This window comes from Xyrauchen texanus, chromosome 21, assembly GCF_025860055.1.
Source record: "Xyrauchen texanus isolate HMW12.3.18 chromosome 21, RBS_HiC_50CHRs, whole genome shotgun sequence".
Lineage (NCBI taxonomy): Eukaryota > Metazoa > Chordata > Actinopteri > Cypriniformes > Catostomidae > Xyrauchen > Xyrauchen texanus.
The window spans coordinates 21542819-21563765 of NC_068296.1; the positions used below are offsets into that span (position 1 = coordinate 21542819).

The following is a 20947-nucleotide window of genomic DNA, read 5'->3' on the forward strand; positions in this document are numbered from 1 at the left end:
ATCTCAGAGGAAGGATCTACCGTGACCCAAGCTCGCTCTCCTGGACACATCATGCACACCAATCACGTTGACACAACCACTCACTGCCAGACAGCAATAGCACAGACAACCCCATAATACCTAATTACCATTACAAATACTCTATAATGAACTTGTGCACCTTAAATGCCTCTCTGAGTCATAGGAAGGATTTGAAATGTCCTAATCCCTCAGTTGCTGTATAAAGATTGCCTCAGCCCTGCTCCAAGCACCTGTTGTGCTCATTTTGATATGATGGCACATGAGACTAAGGGATCACCTTCCTATACATCTGAGTCCCAACAGATCTCTATCTCTCCATCCTGCTGCTGTGTGATGCTGTCAGCATTCTGTTCATATTCTTCTGGCAGGCAGCACCACAGTGTTACAATTGGCTTCTCCACTGTGGAACAAGTGTTAAGAATGACAGTTAACATTATGCTTTAGCTCAATTCTTTCAGGGCAAGACAATAACTTCACTGAGATATGAGGCAATGCAACTGTATATATTTTGTGTGAGCAATAATAAGATTGCTTCTGTTGTCCTATTTGGTTGTGGCAGGCTAAAATGAAAGAGAAAATTGTGGTTAGTATACAGTGGCAAGAAAAATATGTGAATTGAAATGACCTGCATTTATGTATAAAATTGTCTTAAACTCTGGTTTGATCTTCGTCTACATTATAATAATGAGCAAACACAGTCTATTTTAACTAATAACAAACAAATGATTGTATTGTTCTTGTAAATATTTAATACATCGTTCAAACAACCACAGTGTAGGTTGTAAAATGTATGTGAACCCCTAGGCTATTGATGTCAACAAAATATATTTAGAGTCAGGAGATGGCAATCCTGACATCCTATTAATGAAAAGAGATTGGAGGTGTGGGTTAGAGCGACTTTCACCTATAAAAAGCACTCAAACATTTTGAGTTTGCAATTCACAAGAAGAAAAGAAAAAAGAGATCTCAGAAGACCTAGATATTCACCTGTCAACAGTTAGACAAATTGTCAATAAATGGAGACAATTTAGTACTGTGGCTACTCTCCCTAGAAGTGGCCATCCAGCCAAGATGGCTCAAAGGGCACACTGTAGAGGTAAAATACAACCTAAGAGTGAGAGCTAAAGACTTGAAGGCATCATTCTAACTGGTTAACATCTCTGTTCATGAATATACTATACAGAAACCATTAAACAGGCATAGTGTCAATGACAGGACACCACGAAAGAAGCCACTTCCAACCAAAACATTGTTGCATGCCTGAATGTTGCCAAAGATCACTTAACACTCCACAACGTCACTGGGAAAATGTTTTGTGGACAGATGAAATGAAGGTTGAATTTTTTGGAAAGAACACGCAACACGTTATGACGTAAAAATGGCACTGCATACCATACTAACATGAAAACACTGGTGGAGGGAGAAGTACGGTGGAGGGACCATCATGATTTGGGGCTGCTTTACTGGCCTGGACTGCTTGCCATCATAGAAGGAAAAATTCATTCCCAATTTTATTAAGATATCCTACGGGATTATGTCAGGGTATCTGTGCGCCAGCTGAAGCTAAGCAGAAGTTGGGTGATGCATCAGGAAAATAACCCTGAACATCTAAGTAAATCCACTACAGAATGGCTTCAAAATGTGAAAGATTATAATTGTTTGTGTGTTGTTAGCTTAAGCTCATTGTGTTTGTCTATACTTGTGACTTTGATAAAGATGAGACCACATTTTATGACCAATTAATGCAAAAAAAAAAACAGCTAATTTCAAAGGGTTTGCATAATTTTCTTGCCACCATATACTCTCATTTGAAAAAGCACTGAAAAGGTCACAGAAAGAGAAAAACAGATTAAAAAAGTGCTTCAAAAAGCTTCTTAACCTAAAATGTACATAGCCCAAGACATTTAGCAAAATAACTTTTCTAAAGATCCCTCTGCTCATCTGGATTTCAATCAATCCTTCACAGACAGGGTCCTCACACCTATTCACTAATGAACTTCCTTGATTTTTTCCATGACTTTTCAAGTTATTCATACTTACTGGATAGCTATTTTGTAAATTATTTTATAGTCAGTTTTATAGATAAGAGATTGCACCCACAAAGAGCAATATCTATAATAACTTGTATGCAAATTTTACTCTAAACATAAAAGATCTCCACAATAACAACATCTATGTTATAACACATTTTAGAGCAGAGAAAATTTAGAAATGTATATATTCACAATAGAAATGTCCATGACTTTTAAGATGTTATTAAATTCCATTACATTTTCCAGGCCTGGAAAACACCATTTTAAAACATCCTTATCTTTCCAGGTTTTCCATGATTGTGGAAAACCTGTATCTAGCTAATAATTAGAAATAGTGTAGAGCTGAGCATAACTCGAAAAAGGTATATACATTTTGGAAATTTCCATGACTTTTTAAGATTTTATAAATTTCCATGACATTTGCAGGCAAAATTATATTTTATATGATATTTCCAGGTTTTCAATGTACAGTGTTTTACAGAACAATTAACCAAAGATATGCCTTTGAGAATGGAGATAAAGTAGGACCTCACTGTAAATGTAGGCAGCCATTACAATTCTCTGTCATGCAGACAAGTTTAGCAGAGATCGGGGCCGCCGGGTCACCCAGGTGATCCCCCCCAGATACCCCACTAACATAAAAAACGTCTAGGTTACGTATGTAACCTCCGTTCCCCGATGGAGGGAACGAGACATTGTGTCAGAGAAGTGACACTAGGGGTCTCTCTTGAGCGCCGATATTCACCTCTGGACTATGAAAAAAGGCCAATGAGAGTTGGCAACCAGTATTTGCATGTCCCGCCCCCGGACATACGGATATTTAAGCGGTGCAAATACGGGAGTTCATTCAGGATTTTTCTGAGGAGCCGGAAATGGTCCGGCCACAACAGTGGCTCGGCTCAGCGACGTGGCAGGGGAGACACAACGTCTCGTTCCCTCCATCGGGGAACGGAGGTTACATACGTAACCTAGACGTTCCCCTGCTGTCGCTCTCTCCACGTTGTGTCAGAGAAGCGACACTAGGGGTCCACTTATAAAAGCGCCACGCGCTGAGCCGTGTACGTGAACTGCTGATACAGGAGCGAGCAGGTATTCTTACGTGCAGGACGACCAACTGTATCAGGCTGCACGTACCCTTCCCCAATGCCCCATTTAAGCCATCAGGATTCCTTATCATTACCCGGAAGGGGAACAAGGTGCTGGCTGCCAACCTGGGAACGGGCCAAGCCTGGCCGGGCCTCTTTCTCTCTATGTTTCTCGCATAGAGCAACTTAGGCCGGGGCCCTTACACGCATTGAGGGAAGGGGGTCTTAACCCTTATTCAGGGCGGAGAAGACCCTGCGGAGGCCACGCCTACCCGAGAGGGGAGGCAAGGTTAAGTGGCAAAACCATCAGAGGCCTGACTTAGGGCCTATGTGGAAAAGTCGGTGCGGTGGTGGATCCAGCCTATAGAGGGGGGAACATACAGCACGGCAACCGAGGCAGCCATGACTGCCTAAGGGAAGCACGGGAGTCCGCTCGCCAGAGGGGACAGAACCATGGCGTTACACACAGGGGGAGTCTGAAGGAGGCCTTACCTGTGGAGCACCTACACCAGTGCAGGGTAGCTTGCGGTACCCGCAGTGGCTTGGGTCGGTGAGTTCCTCCGCTGAACTGCGACCCACGAGGGCTAGGGAGGAATCAACCAGTGTCCCAAACCTGAGATCTCCTGGGAATGAAGGCGCACTGTTTCCCCTGGTTAGGGGGAAGGGCGCTAGGTGCAAGCGATTCACCTGGTCAGATCGTGAGCGTGCCACCGAGTTCTACGGGCTCGGTACCTGAGAGAACACGGAACGATACTGACCCAACTCGGAGATTGTAGAATCTCGCGAAAGTGTTAGGTGTTGCCCAGCCCGCTGCTCTACAAATGTCTGCTAGGGCAGTGCCCCTAGCCAGTGCCCATGAGGACGCTAACACTCCTGGTGGAGTGGGCTCGGACCACGCAAAGGGGGGCACGGCCTGGGTGTGATAAGCCAGGGAAATGGCGTCGACAACCCAGTGGGCGAGTCTCTGCTTGGAGACAGCATTCCCTTTCTGCTGTCCCCCAAAGCAGACGAAGAGCTGCTCAGAGCGTCTAGTGCTCTGTGTGCGGTCCAGGTAGATACGTAAGGCACGTACTGGACACAGCAGTGAAAGGGCTGGGTCTGCCTCCTCCCGGGGAAGCGCTTGCAGGTTCACTACCTGATCCCTGAAGGGTGTGGTAGGAACCTTGGGCACATAGCCCGGTTGCGGTCTTAGGATCACGAAAGTGTCTGCCGGACCGAACTCCAGGCAAGCGTCGCTAACAGAGAACGCATGCAGGTCCCCGACCCTCTTGATGGAAGCGAGCGCGATCAGCAGGGCGGTCTTGAGAGAGAGGGCCCTGAGTCCAACTGAGTCAAGTGGCTCGAAGGGGGGTCTCTGGAGTCCCGTAAGGACGACCGAGAGATCCCAGGAGTGGAACAGGTTAGGCCGGGAGGGAGCTATCCTCCAGGCACCTTTTAGGAACCTGACGATTAAGTCGTGCTTACCAAGAGACTTTCCGTCTACCGTGTCTTGGTGAGCCGCGATAGCGGCGACATACACCTTGAGGGTGGAGGGGGACAGCCTCCTCTCCAGCCTCTCCTGAAGAAACACGAGCACTGACCTATCTGCGCACTTCTGTGGGTCTTCGGCTCGGGAAGAACACCAGTCCGCGAACAGACGCCACTTTAGGGCATAAAGATGCCTGGTAGAGGGGGCTCTGGCTTGGCTGATTGTATCTACGACGGTAGATGGTAGACCGGCTAGATCTTCCGCATCCCGTCCAGGGGCCAGACGTGGAGGTTCCAGAGGTCTGGGTGCGGGTGCCAGAGCGTGCCCCGTCCCTGAGAAAGAAGGTCCTTCCTCAGGGGAATTCGCCAGGGAGGGGCTGTCATGAGGAGCGTGAGGTCCGAAAACCAAGTCCGGGTAGGCCAATAGGAGGCTACCAGAATGACTTGCTCCTCATCCTCCCTGACCTTGCATAGCACCTGTGCAAGAAGGCTCACTGGGGAAATGCGTACTTGCGCAGCCCCGTGGGCCAGCTGTGTGCCAGCGCATCTGCCCCGAGGGGAGCCTCTGTCCGGGCATACCAGAGCGGGCAGTGGGAGATTTCTTGGGAGGCAAACAGGTCTACCTGAGCCTTGCCGAACCGGTCCCAAATCAGCTGGACCGACTGGGGGTGGAGCCTCCACTCCCCGCCAGGCAAGCTTTGTCTTGACAGCGCGTCCGCTATCACATTGAGGTTGCCGGGGATGTGAGTGGCGCGCAGTGACTCCAGTCGCTGCTGACTCCAAAGGAGGAGACGACGGGCGAGCTGTGACATGTGGGGGGAGCGTACTCCGCCTTGGCGGTTTATGTAGGCTACGACCGTGGTGCTGTCTGTCCTGACTAGGACGTGTTTGTTCCGAGTTAATAGGAGAAACTTCTGCAGGGCCAGACAAACAGCCAGCAGCTCTAGGCAGTTGATGTGCCAGCACAGCGGGCCTCGGTTCCACCGGCCTGCGGCTGCGCGCCCTTTGCACACGGCGCCCCAACCCAATTTGGAAGCGACGGTTGTGACCAGAATGCGGGACACCTGCTGCAAGGGTATACCTGCCCTTAGAAAGCAGAGGTCTGTCCAGGGTTTGAAGGTTTAGCGGCAGGCAGAAGTAACTTTTACGTTGTGCGTGCCGCGGCGCCATGCTCGTCTCGGGACTCGAGTCCGGAGCCAGTGCTGAAGTGGTCTCATATGCATCAACCCCAGCGGCACGGCCATATTCCCCAGGAGCTGTTGGAAACGTTTTAGCGGGACCACGGCGCCTGGCTTGAAGGAAGCGAGGCATTTCAGCACTGACTGAGCACGCTCGTTGGAGAGACGTGCTGTCATTGAGACTGAGTCTAACTCCAGACTGAGAAAAGAGATGCTCTGGACCAGGGAGAGCTTGCTCTTTTCCCGGTTGACCTGAAGCCCCAAACGGCTGAGGTGCCTGAGCACCTGGTCTCTGTGTGCGCATAGTAACTCTCAAGAGTGAGCCAGTATGAGCCAGTCGTCGAGGTAATTGAGTATGCGAATGCCGGCTACTCGGAGCGGGGCAAGAGCTGCCTCTGCGACTTTCGTGAAGACGCGAGGGGACAGAGACAGGCCGAAGGGGAGGACTTTGTACTGATATGCCTGGCCGTCGAACGCGAACCGTAGGAAGGGTCGATGTCGAGGGCAAATTGAGACGTGGAAGTACGCGTCCTTCAGGTCTACCGCTGCGAACCAATCTAGATGCCGGATGCCAGATAGAATTTGTTTCTGGGTGAGCATTTTGAACGGGAGTTTGGACAAGGTCCGATTGAAAACTTCGCAGGTCCAAGATCGGTCGTAAGCCGCCGCCTTTCTTGGGTACAACAAAGTAAGGGCTGTAGACACCCTTCTTCGTTTCAGTTGGAGGGACAGGCTCTATCGCGTCCTTTAATAGAAGGGAGGCAATTTCTTCATGCAGGGAATGGGCATGTTGGCCGTGTACTGCGGAAAAATGTACGCCCACGAAGGGGGGCGGAGACCTGGCAAACTGAATTGCGTAACCGAGTCGAATGGTCCGGTGCAGCCAGCGTGACGGGTTGGGCAGTGAAAGCCACGCCTCTAAGCTCCGTGCTAGGGGCACCAAGGGGACGAGTTTTTTGGACGTACCCGGCGGGGCTTCACAGCGGTGCGGAACAGGTAACGCGGCGTCGGGAGGCAACGTGGCGTCCCGAGGCTCCGGTGCTGAGAATAAACTCAAAGCACTTACCTTGCAGGGGGCGGGTTCGTGACTGAGGAGGAGGTCTGATGCTGGCGTCCTCTGGACTTGTCTGAACCGGCCGGCCGGGGAACAGTCGTGAGGCTGAAGGCGGGGACACCGCGTCCATGGAGCCGGGACTGTTGAGGCCTGAAAGCAGAGTGCCGTGAGAACGGCATTTGTGGGCCAGGTGACCCCAGAGACAACAAGGAAATAGCTCTATAGAGTGCAACGAATTTAACAAAAAATTCTCCTCCCGGCCCTCCACCGGGGAACGGAGTGGTCTTACCAGCTCCGGAGCTAACGTCTCGGTCTCTGGGTCTGTCATCTCAGGAGCACCTGGGAGCCTTCTGGGTCCTCAAGGGGATCCGTGAGACGATGGGCGTCCAACTTCTGTGGGGGGCTCAACGCTGGGGCTGAGAGCTGGGCCCACTCACTTGTTAGTTGAGGCAGAGCACCACTTTCTTTCTTTCTTGAAAGCTGCAGGAGGACGCCCTCAGCGAGCAGACAGGGCATGGCCCCTGGCGGCAGGTTTGCGGCAGGGCAGGATGCTTTTTTTGCTTGAAAATAGCCTTCGTCTGTTTCTTCACCACTGAGGACTGCTGGGCGAAGTCGTCAAGTGGTGTCGCTGAATGGACGGAGCTGGGAGACGGGGCATTTGAGAAAGCGTGCTTTGTCTGCCTCCCGTACTGCCTGTCCATCGTTGCGTTCTGGACCACGGAGTGGCCATCGCCTGTTCGAGTGCAGTTCCTGCAGCACGTCAAGAACAGGACTACCCAAGTGCAGATTTTGAAGTGCCCTGGCCCGGTGGACTTGCAGGAGGGGGCCATGGCGTGCAGGGGAGCGGTCTGGGACCGTTCTACCACCGAGGGTAGCGAGAGCGGAGGAGCGAGGAAGCTGGGCTTGCTCAGCTCGTCATGCATGTCCGGGAAGAAATCCGGGGGGGCACAGCTGTGAGCGGCGCACATGCCCGCGGAACCAATTAAGCCCGGGGAAGCATAGCGGACCTTCTTGCGTCAGGCTCAGACTGGGCGGAGACCCGAAGGTGAGGTTTTCTGGGGGATTTACCCGGCGAAAGCGTCCCGTTATTCTCCCCAGATCGTTCTCCATTGCCCGCGCCGCCTGCCTCAATCCCGTAGGAAGGAGGCGAGGCGTGGGGGGTGGCTGAGATGGCTCTCTCTCACTACAAGAGAAAGCAGAGATTGCAACGCTGCCGCGGCTATGTTCTCACGCTGAAAACATAACCCATTGGAGAGAATGCTCATCCCGAGCTCGGACAGAAACAAGCAAGCGTGCCGGGGAGGCGGGGGGTTTCGAGGGGGTTCACCCGGCGAAACGGAGCCCGTCATTGTCCCCAGATCGTTTTCATCGCCCGCGGCGCCTGCCTCAATCCCGTGGGAAGGAGGCGAGGCGCGGGGGGCGGCTGAAGCGGCTTTCTCTCACTACAAGAGAAAGCCTACGACCGCAATGCTGTCATGGCTATGTTCTCGCACTGAAGACCATTCATAAAAACGCTGCCTGCGTGTGATCGCAACCCAGGAATGCAAGGCAGTTTTTATGACCGTCAGAGGTGGGGAGACATCAACCACATCCAGAAACTACACAGGGGCAGAAATATCGTCTTTAAAAAGACGCGTCCTGAGAAGGACGTTCAACACCGCTGTGTTTTGCTCTTTAGAGCGAAATTACTCTTTTAGAATAACTCTTTCGAGTTGTCTGCGCTGTCGAAGCGCCCAGGGGCAAGAATGCACAGCCGTGCACGAAGGAGAAAGCCGCTGTTATGCGCCGTCAGATCCAACAGCATGCAGAGCGTCAGAGGATTAACCAGGAACTTGGTGTGTAACTCGCAGCAGAGTTCATGCACGACCATCGGCTCCGAAGAAATTTTCTGAATGAACTCCCGTATTTGCGCCTCTTAAATACCCGTATGTCCGGGGGCGGGACATGCAAATACTGGTTGCCAACTCTCATTGGCCTTTTTTCATAGTCCAGAGGTGAATATCGGCGCTCAAGAGAGACCCCTAGTGTTGCTTCTCTGACACAACGTGGAGAGAGCGACAGAAGGGGAACAACCAATATCCATTGCCTTGAAACTAGTCAACCTTAATGCCTTGGGAAATCCTCTGAAAGCACAAAGATGCCTTACAACAATTCTGACATGCTACTTCCTTATCTGCAGTACAGCTTTGTGACCGTGGTAGGTTCTCCCACATGAAAGAGTGTCTTTCCTTTGATGTGACAATGCACTGTTGGGTAGACTGTGAAATGTGGGGAAATACTCTCTCAGAGCACACAGAGTGCAGTACTGTAGCCACTTCCTCTATTGAGCAATGAGCTTATCACAACCCAGACAGCACAGTGTTTGCTTATTTTCTTTTGATACTTTGAACTAAAGACTTCATATTCAACATTTCATTTTCATCATATTTACATGTGGAAGAGTGGAAGCCGCTAACTGGACACCTTCTTAAAATGAGTCGAAATTTTTGCCAAACGTAATTAGTCTGGCATTAGAACCAAAGGCACGAGTGGGACACAAAAATGAGAAAGTGTGGGGTGGGAGGCAAACAATGGAAGAACGGGAACAAACCTAAATCTCCTACCTGGAGGCCTAGAGTATTTTTAATTAGGTAGAGTCTCCTGGGATGGAACTGTATGATTTGAATAGCCCTGAGGGAATCAAATGATTTTTCAAATACTTTTAGAAAAGACTCCTTGCTGACTTCGCTTAAAGGGGTAGTTCACCCAAAAATGAAAATTCTCTAATCATTTACTTACCCTCATATATCCCAGAAGTCTTTGACTTTCTTTCTTCTGCTGAACACAAATAAAGATTTTTAGATGAATATTTCAGACTTAAATATTGATATGTTCCTCAACTACATCTATCATATAATTCCTGCAGATTCTAATGGATGATTTTTATGTGGCCTTTATGTGGTTTTTTTGGAGCTTCAAAGGTCTGGTTACCATTCACTTGCATAAAGGAATAACAGAGCTGAGATTGTGATATATTCTCAGTTGACTTTTGTTTGTGTACTTTTATTTTGAAATACCTGTTAAGTTCCTGTTACCTAGTCTTGTGATATCCTGTTTTCCCTTCTTGTTCATGTGTCTGGTTTTCATTGGTTCATTGTTTTATTACTTTGATTCAGTTCTAGTTTGTCATTGGTTTTAGCTAATTGTCTTGTTATCTTGTTCATTGGCCTTTGTTACCCATGTCTTGTGTATTTAAACCCTCATGTTTGCCTTTGTCTGTTGTCAGGTATTGTACGTGTAACCTTGTTGTTTTACCAAAGTTTAGTCTAGCCCAGCCCAGCCCAGCCCAGCCCAGCCCAGCCCAGCCCAGCCCAGCCCGTGTACATGTAACCTTGTTGTCTTGTTTTAGCCATAGCCATAGCCGTAGCCGTAGCCATAGCCATAGTCAAGTCAAGTCAAGTCATGTCTGGTCTAGTTTTGTCAAGTTTAGTTAGGTCCATGGTTTCTTGTTTTTGTTTCATTCACATTTATAGTTAGGGATACTGGTTTCACGTTTGAAGAATAAAACTGCACTTTGGTTCATCTCAACTTCATCACCTTCATCTCTGCCTGTTTGTCAACATCGCTACAGAATACATGACCACAGACAAAGGCAAACATGAGGGTTTAAATACACAAGACATGGGTAAAAAAAGGCCAATGAACAAACAGAACCCTAAAACAAGAAAACAAGACAATTAACTAAAACCAATGACTATAATGAGGAACTGAATCAAAGTAATAAAACAATGAACCAATGAAAACCAGACACATGAACAAGAAGGGATAACAGGATATCACAAGACTAGGTAACAGGAACTTAACAGGAATTTCAAAATAAAAGTACACAAACAAAAGTCAACTGAGAATATATTACAGAGATATTCCATTAAAAATCTTCATTTGTGTTCAGCAGATGAAAGACAGTCATGCACATCTGGGATAGCATGAAGGTGAGTAAATGTTGAGAGAATTTTCATTTTTGGGTGAACTATCCCTTTAAGGTTGTACTTTGCTAATGCATGTTCTTAGTAAAGAACGTTTGTCTCTGAATTCTAACATCTTCTTTTGAGTTCCAAATAAAAAAGGAAACTAATATAGGTTTGGAACAATACAAGGTTGAGTAAATGATGACAGAATTTTCATTTTGGGGTGATCTACAGTACTGTGCAAAAGTTTTAGGCACTTAAGATATCTCACAAAAACATTTGTCTTAAGATGGTTATTTATATCTTCAGCTTTAGTGTGTCAATAGGAAATATTAATGTTAGACTCCCAAATATTAACTTGCAAATAGAAAAGATTAGAATAGAAGAACATTGCGCTCTGCAAGAGATGGCATTGCCCTGAATTTAATTAGTAGAGCAGGAATAGGACAGGTCTCAGATCTCAGGCCAGGTTTCATCAAAGCAGGGCTCATCCTGAAGAAGGCGTAAGAGCTGGCATTCTCCTAGTGCTCTATAAATGCATTCATAAGTTAATTGTACTGGGATGGTGCCCACTCTGAAGGGCATTAACCATGTTTACATCTGGCTGTGGCTTACACTCAAATTATTATGCTATATAGACTTGGGCAGATAATTTTTTCCCAGTTAATTGTTACTGAATGGGTCAAAAAGTTACAGGGGCCGGAATAGTGTAAAGTCCCCATGAAATGGCTTGACGAGCATTATTCTTTCTTGTGTTGACATAATTTCTGTTGAAACAGGAAATTGGCACAGGGCATTTTTTCAAATAGTCTTACAGTTAGGCCACAGCTGTTAACCATGATTTGCTTTTTGCTATTGCTAGTCAAAAGTAAGAGGTATTTGGGGATGAATGTTCTCATTTTTCAGCGCATTTTATTGGACATAAATTTTTAATGTGTATATCTGAAAAAAAAACATTTTTTGTCAACTGTTAGGGATACACTAGCATATATATGTCTATTTATGTATATGGCCTCAACTTATAGACATGGACTAAAAGCCACCAAACTCCAATTTTGATTTCATGGTGTTTTTAGAATATTCTGAGCATTTGCTAAACTAACAGTGGCTCAAAAGAAAGTGTACTACAAATCCATCTATTACAATATAAAATACCTTTAAAAAAGAACTTCTTGTGTTGGTAGTATTATTTAGTATGGTGACAACTTTTTAAAGATAATCAATCTCACCAATAATTGCAGCTATTGGTATAAAGGATGCAACAACAACCAATGCTCCCTCAAAGCACACCACACATCAAAACAGGTCTCTTTCGACCTGAGAGTGGCAATAAAGTTCTACGACATTATGTGTCAAAAATAGCTTGAGCATCAAGAGCCGTAATTACATCCAAGAAGGTTCTGGGTGTAAGACAGGTGTTCACAGTGCAGCACGGACTAATGCTTGACAGCTATTTGCCATGGCAACAAAAACCTGTGTACTGTATGCATTTATGTGTGCATGCTTTTGTGTTGTGGTTAATAGAGGTGATGCATTAAGAGAAGATGATTTTGATCTTCTGTGCACATTATCATCCACATGAGCACGAAGCAACACAGCAAATTATGATTTAGGCACATACATTTTTTCAGTGTGCTTTCTGTTGTGACTCGCTCAGTGATATTAAAATATCATCTCATTCACAGTCTGAACCAGCATAGGTAAGTATTTCTTGTTTTAGCAGAATGTCAAAAATGACATAACACGTGGATAAATAATATATATTGCTGTCCACTGTAGGGCAGAGTACAGGGCGTACTGAGAACACTCGCACTGTATGTTCATGCTCCACTGGCCAACAGCATGAATGTGTGTTTCTGTGTATGTTCAATGGACTGAAAGCTAGGAATAGCCAGTTAACTTTATAGTTAAACAAACATCATTTACAGTATTACATTGAAACGCACAGTAAGATTTATTTAAAAGCATTAGTTCCAATAAAAAAAAAGAATTCTGTCATCATTTACTCACCCACATGTTTTTCACAATCCATATGCTGTTATTTTTTCAGTGGAACATGAAATTAATTTATTTTAATCTTTACACAGCTTTTGACATAAAACAACAGTTCCCTATCTGTCACTCACTCGAGCTTGTGTCGATGTAGTGACTCTAAGTGTCGCTCTTGGGAGCCTCTGATCTTTGAGAAATTTGGGAATTTGTATGCCAGCTACCTTTATACCCACGGATATACGGGTATAAAAGTAGCTGGCTCGCAATCAGTCATTCAGATTTTTTCTTCGGAGCCGAGCATCTGATTCATAGATAGCTGAATTCCACTGCCGGTCCATTCACCTCTGCATGCTGTTGGATTTATGGCGCATTACAGTGGTTTCTCCCCCTCGTGCACGGATTGAGGTCAGAGAATGCCCCTGGGCCCTTTGACAGCCTAAAAGGGTATATATTCTTGCAAATAAAAGAGTATATTTTGATGAAAGATGCCTTTACATCTGTGTTTAGTTCCTGGTTGCGGTTTATACCTCTTCACCTCTGATGGCAACGTTGCGGTCAAGGCTTACCTTCTTCAGCGGGAAAGCCACTCCAGCTGCTCCCCGCCCCGATCCTTCTACCTACGGGTATGAGGCCACATCAGTTAGCAATGGGGGCGATTTGGGGACCCCAATGGGAGTGGTTCCACCGGATAATCCCCCACAGACCTCCCATTCCTGGGATGAGACAGGCGACTCGCCCTCGTCTCATTCGGGGCTCGGGAACAGGTTGAGCTCTCGATCACAACATCGGCGACTGATCTCATCCTCCGGGTGACAAAGGTCACGGCACGGACTCTCAGGCAGGCCGGGAGGAGAATACTTTGTTTCCTTTGATTTTGATTTCACTGCATGCCCGAGGGGATGCGGTACCCACATTTTCAAATAAAGAGTGTTTTTTTCATTCCCTGGGTCACACACCCGGTCTTTACGGCCGTCGTTGTTATGAATCCTCCTAGGCCACGCCTCATTCCCTCATGGGATCTCTCTGTGGTCCTGCCACAATGCTGGTTAAGCTGGTCTTTGTAGCAGGGAAGAGTATTACCACAAGAACTATTATGACTGAGAACAACTAACCTGAGACATTGTTTACCCACCATGCCATTTTTTGTACACTGTTACACTGTGACTTAATTATTCAAAAGATCTAAAGCAGGGAAGACTTGATACTTCCATGCTGTGAGGGATGTTGCTGCCAACATGTTTATTTTCATTGAACACACTCGTAAACACTCATTTACTGGCAGTGAGGACCCGGGAATCTAGAGCAGTGAGCGAGAGAGGACTATGGATGTTTGCATTTGCATGTCCAAAACCAGGACTTAGTTGTTCCAATAAACTAAAAGCATGATAACTGGTTACTGTACACATAGTATTAGCCTCAAACAGCATGGCCACAGACCACACACAGTTTTGCACACAAAACTGGAAAGCACTTTCTCGATCTGGCAAGCTCTGATCTGTTGGGTGATCTGTTGAGTTTATGCAACTTTGGAGAATTAAGGTACACAGGGGTTTTTATCAGCTGGGCACTGGGTTGATACATTTTTGAGGATGAAAAAAATACTGGATATGACCAAGGTTTTTTTAGGTAATTAGTAGTGCTCCTCTCTTCAAACACCAAACAGAAATACTGCTCTCCCTGCTTATGAGAGATCTTTTGAATGTGAGAAATGCTGCTCAGAGAAACTTTGCACAGAATTTAGAATAGCTAAAAGAAGCCAATAAAATTCTCATTACAGGTACCTGCACCTCTCCTTCTTTCCCTTAAAATAAATTATATAATGGTGAACTGCAGATGCGGATAGGGTGATGGGTCACTGAGGTCTCTGCCAGTCTGCTCTCATGTCAGCAGCCTTGGCAGATTTATAGTCACAGACCAGGCAATGAAAAAGCAAGAGGCAGATCCTGCCAGACCAAGCTTGCATAAAAGCTCTTATTCCAGTAGATCATGTCATTTCCTCTGTAGAACAGACACTAATGATTCTCCCTGCCTGCTCCAGACACATGATGTAACCAATCACTCCTGCAGTAAGAGCCATGCAGCAGGGTGGCATGACACACAGTGTGCTGTTTGCTTTCAATATGAAGGTTTACTCTGGGAAAAGAAAGGAATCCATTGGCCATTTATTTAAAGGGATGGTTCACACATAAGTGAAAATTCTGTCATAAATTACTCACCCTGATGTTCAAATTGTAAAACTTTCTTATGTAGACCATAAAATGAGATTCTTTAATGAAGATCCCCCTGCATCTTTGCAACACAATGGAGTATTAACACAAGAACTTGCTGGATGTCAAGATTTTCACTGAAAAATTACTTCAAGGATTATTCTGGGTTCAATACAAGTTGAGCTTAATCAACCGCATTTGTGGAATAATATTGATTAGCACAAAAATAGTTTTGAACGTTGTTTCACTTGAGTTTAGCTTGAAAAGCTGGAGGAAATGCTGTGCTTTGAAACTTGCTATAGTTTGGTGATTGAAATCCAAAGTGTTGCGAAACATGGCACCCATCTCCTTGTGGTCCCGTGTCTTTCCTCTAGTGCACGCTCTCTCTCCTTCATTAAAACTGTCACCAGCAGCTCCCAGGGGAATGGTTTAAAAATAACACAAATTGCACAAGAACCACACATCAAGTAGCAACTAGTACTGAGATGTTTCCTTTCTTGGCTATTTGTATTGACTACCTTTTAAGCCCAGGTAAAAGGAAGGTTTCATAATGTTAAATAAATTTTTTTTTAAAAGAAAGTTAAAATAAAAGACAAAAAGTGCAGAAAAATGTGTACCTTCTTATGTACTGAGAATTTGCATTTCAAAATATGTAACAGAGCCTCTCTTCATAATTATAATTGTCCTATGGACACAAAGAATATGAATATGGATGAAGAGGCAAATTTGCATGATAAAACTAATCTAAAATCAATTAACAAATACATTTGCAATTTTTTGCTGCACTATACATTTATACATTTAGAATACACTTTTATCAATAATAACTTGCAGTGCATTCTAGAATGTTCTTAGCAATAAAAATGGTAGATGATTTCTTACAAATGCAACCTTACAATACTGTGAAAAAATCCTATTACATCTGAGAACATTCTCTCATTCGATCAACCGTGAAGTCAGCATGAAGCGGCAACCCATTTTACTTGCATAGTGTAATGTATTATCAAGCAAAAGGAAATTTAACAAGAAAAAACATAGTGCAGAACTCAATGTAGTTTATTGGGAATCGATTGGCTCATGAAAAGTGAGTGTTCAACACAAGAATGGACTAGTGCAGTTAGCTGGGAGTTGCCACTTTATGAAGAATATGAGGGAATGTCAGCCAGAATGGAAAGTTGTTTTAGAGGCAGAACATTTTATTATATACTGTAGATAAAAGATTATAGACTAGCTTTTTTTTCTTTAGAAAAATGTGCACTGATAAATTGTGCACAATAAGGAACATTTATTATGAATGTACACAGGTTCAATTTTGAATTTATGTTGACTTAAAAGCACAGAACAGAACCAGAGAATCACATACATTATGACATACATTATGAAGCAGTTTACACTCACCATCCTTATCAGCCCTCCGGAAAATCTGAAATGACACAAACAGATATGATTGTTAATACAAATCATTCAATCAATTTCTCATTCACCTCACCACCTAAGTGCTATAATTAACAGAAAACGAGTTTGTTAACGAGGTTATTAAACAGCTCCTCCACTAATGTTTTAGGTGAGCAAACTAGCATTGTTTAGTACTCACTTAAAATGATTATTAAATAATAATGAATAAAAATTGTTAAACAGTGCATGTAAAATTAGAATCTTAAATGACTTAGTTACATAAAACAACATATGTCATTCACAGCAGAAAGGTGGCTAGATGGATAAAAGTAATTAAAAAAGCTTTTATCAGTTGAGTTCAGTATCAACTCTCAGTCACTCAACCCTCTCAGGAAAGCTATGAAAGGAGGGGGTGGTACTGCACTATAGATAGGCTGATTGCATTACAATTGCACGATACCACAACTCATAACACTGAGCACTGATTAATTCTTATATTGCTTTTAGAGTGACTACCGGCACAAATTACACTGTAATCTTTAAGTTTCTTCTTTTTCCCCCCACAAAACTAAGCATGTTTTCATGTTGCCGATCGATCAGATTACTGTCTAATCAGATGTGAAATGGACCATATAAGAGTCTCTGCTAAAGGAGGAAATCCTGTGCTGGGAAGCATTACTAACTGTGGGCTAATTTTACAGCAGTCAATCCATTGCATTTTTACCCTTTCACATTTTCTGATTAAATAAATAATTACTGTGAAAGTGAAGTGTGGATTCTTTGTGGTTGTCCATATTAAAGGTGCACATTTTGTTTATGTTGCGCTAGCTGATTTGGCAGTCAGTCATTCTGATAGATATGCGGCGTGGAAATCATTGTAGAAATATGCTATTCACAGTAAGCCATGATTAATTTAGTACAGGAGTAAAAGTGTGTTGCAAGATAAAATGAGAAGTATTTGGCTGGTCATTGTGATTTCAACAGGGCAGCACCCATGAACAGCTCCATCTAAAAAAAAAACTTTTTTAGGCTACCAATATAAATGGATTATTCCTCACATGTGAGTTTTAAAACATTTTCTAATTTCTTCATAATTTCTTCAGGGGTAAAACTTTCTTCAATGAGTGCACCTGGTTGAACATGCAAGTTTGTCTTGGTGAGCACATCCTGAACATCTGATAATCAAAACGCAAATTGACAATGCACAATTTGATCTGCTTCAAAAGAGTGATCACCTTCTGCTGACAGTCTAAACAAGTTCTCAGTTGAATGAGCCAACTGCTTCATTCATTTCTGACAACTAACAGCATTCCAGCTGTCAGGACACTTCAAAGAACAAACTCAAAAGCAACACAAACATGGTCGGCACCACGGGTGGGGGGGCTTCAGGGGGAAGGGGCCCCCTCAGCAAGCCCACTATGCCCCCTCTGTCAAAATGTTGTATTTGAACCAATTTTAATAATTTAGTTATTATATTTTAAATTAGTTTTCCTTTTTTTGACAGCCTGAATATTCAACACAATTGTAAAATATAAAAAGTAAATTAATTCTTAAACTATTTGTGGTGAGCAGCCGAACGTTTTAGGTGAAAGGTGACTACCAATTCAGGCTGAAACGATTAGTCACAGTTATCGACAACGACGACAATAAAAAATTGTCGACATAATTTTGTTAGTTAAAAATAAACTCTAATGATGATCCATGAGAGCAGCACTGCAGTTCGCACCTGACTGAGGAGAAGGAAGAATTACACAGATCACAGTCCAGATGCACTCTAAACTTTCCAAACAGCTTCAGATAATGTAGATCGCAAAGTATTTGGAAATTATAGAAGCACTCCCATTGTGAAATACAGTGGAGCAGGAACTGGCGTTCCACTGAAGCAAAACTTGCATGAAGCAAAACACAGAGCATCTTTAAAGGAAACTCCTCGCCATTATATCTTTAATGCATCCTTTATTAAAGTTAAAATAATAAGGAAGCAGGTCATGTAAATAAGAATAAACTCCAAAAGTGGCATATCTCTGTGCAGTCAGCACCGCTTCTATGAGTCTCGTCCCTCGCGCACACTTGCTCCAGTTAGATTATAACGTGATGGATCGCCAGGAAGTCAATCATAATACATAATGCGGTGTGTATCTTATTGTGAAGAAAATTGGCGATATGCAGCTCTATTAAGAACAGAGAATTTGTTTTTTGAGAGTTAAAGATGGATCGATGCGAACAAAAAGGTGAGAGGATGGTCTTCACCCATTATCTACACTCCAACTAATTACTTGTTGATTTGTTTTATTTTGGCTTGTTTTCCAATATAAATATCTAAAACTCCTTTAAAACAATGTACATTTACTTTAGCAGCTATACTGCAGAAGAATTATTTGTTATCTGAGAATATTGAATATACTATTACATATTTAAATGTTTTAAAATATCTTAAAATCTATGTTACCTCACTATGTTGCATTGTGAGGATGTCTTCAAAAGCAATGCCATAAATAGTTTTCATTTATCAATTAATGTCATATAAATTCCAGTAAACATAAAAAAGCTAAATTCATATTCGTTGTGGCCACCTTTGCCTTTAAAACAGCCCCAATTCTCCTAGGTACACCTGGACACCGTTTTTCTTGGTTGTTGACAGAAAGGATGTCGCTGTTCTTCTATTCTGATCTTTTCTATTTGCAAAAGGAATGTTTGCAAGTCTAACATTTATATTTCCTATTGACACACTAAAGCTGAAGATATAAATAACCATCTTAAGACAAATGCTTTTGTGAAACATATTCTGTGCCTAAGAAGTTTGCACAGTACTGTATATTTTGACTTTACTGAACTAGCAGAACTGACAAGTGAAAAAATACACTTATTTACAAAATTCACTTATATTCACGATACACTTTCTCAGGTAAATGTATCTTGTTTAAAGGATTTGTAGATATTTTTAAATAGAAAACAATTGATTACAATATTACAATATGATTTAATTGGAGTGGTGGTGGTGTAGTGTGCTAAAGCACATAACTGGTAATCAGAAGGTCACTGGTTCAATCCCCACAGTCACCACCATTGTGTCCTTGAGCAAGGCACTTCAGGTTGCTCCGGGTGGATTGTCCCTGTAATAAGAGCACTGTAAGTTGCTTTGGATAAAAGAGTCTGCCAAATGCATAAATGTAAATGTAAATAATTTTTTGCAGTGAATTTCTTTACTGAATTAAACTTAATAAAAAGTCATTTGTCCCTTTAATTCATTGAATGTCTTTTAGAGGTATTTTTAAAAGATGATTTTGACCTCTTTATTATTAGTAAGCATATTTATTACAACCTTTTAAGTCTAGGTACAAGCTGAATATTTGGTTAAGAGCTAATGATTAATCGTTGCAATAATTGCCAGAATAGTCAAATAATCGTTCTAATAATCATTAGATTAGTCAATTATCAAAATAATCATTAGTTGCAGCCCTACTATCAATTGACAGCTCTCTTCTTAATTAGAAAAATGTTGTCTGTCATATAATTCAGCACATTTATGAAAAGGAATTTATCCAGGATAAGGATTTAACTAAATAACGTAACAAAAATGTGCAAGCATGGAGAGATGCGGCCCTCAAGACAAGAGGTTTTACACAAGCACTTGATGCGCTCAGTTGTTCTAATTGTGCGTCCAGCGGTTTACTACACCTATAGTTTTGTTTTGTTTATGATTATACCACGGGTCTGTTGTTCTGATTGGTTGACGGACGTTCTAGGTGTGCAATTATTTTTCAAGTAAATGCACGGTTATGAAGTTGTTCCAGGTCTTGACTGCATAACGGTTTCATACATTTTTTCATTATTTCAAAGAGCCCTACAGGCTACCACAGTAAAATAACCATTTAAAATAAAGACATTGATTGAGTTCATTGGATAAGAATGACAAACAATGTTTAGAATATCCCAAATGTATTTAAATTTCAAATGAAAAGCATCCTTGGGCTCCCTCCCTCTCTTTCTCTCTCTCTCTCTCTTTCTCTTTTGCTCTCGTCTCACACACACACACACACACACACACACACACACACACACACACACACACACACACACACACACACACACACACACACACACACACACACACACACACACACAGTACATGCTACCACAGCTAAATAACTATATAAACAAAGTTGCCTGCGCGTCGTGACCACATTACCACCTTGCATGTGCATTATTTTTCAATAATTCAATGGTCCGTCATCAATTATTCCTTACATATAAGTGAAGTAGTCTTGTTTTATTTAGGATGATTAAGGGATAGAATTTCATGCACTCAAACAAACAAAATCATAACAATTCCATCAAATTTAATTAAGTTGAAAAAAAAAAAAATATATATATATAATGAAATTTAAGTATATTGAGGTTTTATTTATTTAATTTTGTTCTGAAATTGAAATGCATAAATCTTAAATTTAGGCCATTTTTGGAGTGTGCGTTCCAGAGGATCATTTGATTAGACATTTATTAGACAAACATTTTTAGATTTCGCTTTTTGTTTATTTTGTATATTTCTGGCATGTTTTAAAGTGCTG

At 43.2% G+C, this 20947-nt stretch overlaps 1 protein-coding gene across 3 annotated transcripts in view; it reads right to left on the reverse strand.

Moving 5' to 3' along the window:
- necab2 (N-terminal EF-hand calcium binding protein 2) overlaps nucleotides 1-20947 on the reverse strand; it is a 133041-nt gene that overhangs the window by 107049 nt on the left and 5045 nt on the right. For all 3 annotated transcript variants that reach the window (XM_052151825.1, XM_052151824.1, XM_052151823.1), the window contains exon 2: nucleotides 16383-16407. In XM_052151825.1, the coding sequence (XP_052007785.1) occupies nucleotides 16383-16407 (25 nt within the window). The remainder of the gene's footprint in view (nucleotides 1-16382; nucleotides 16408-20947) is intronic.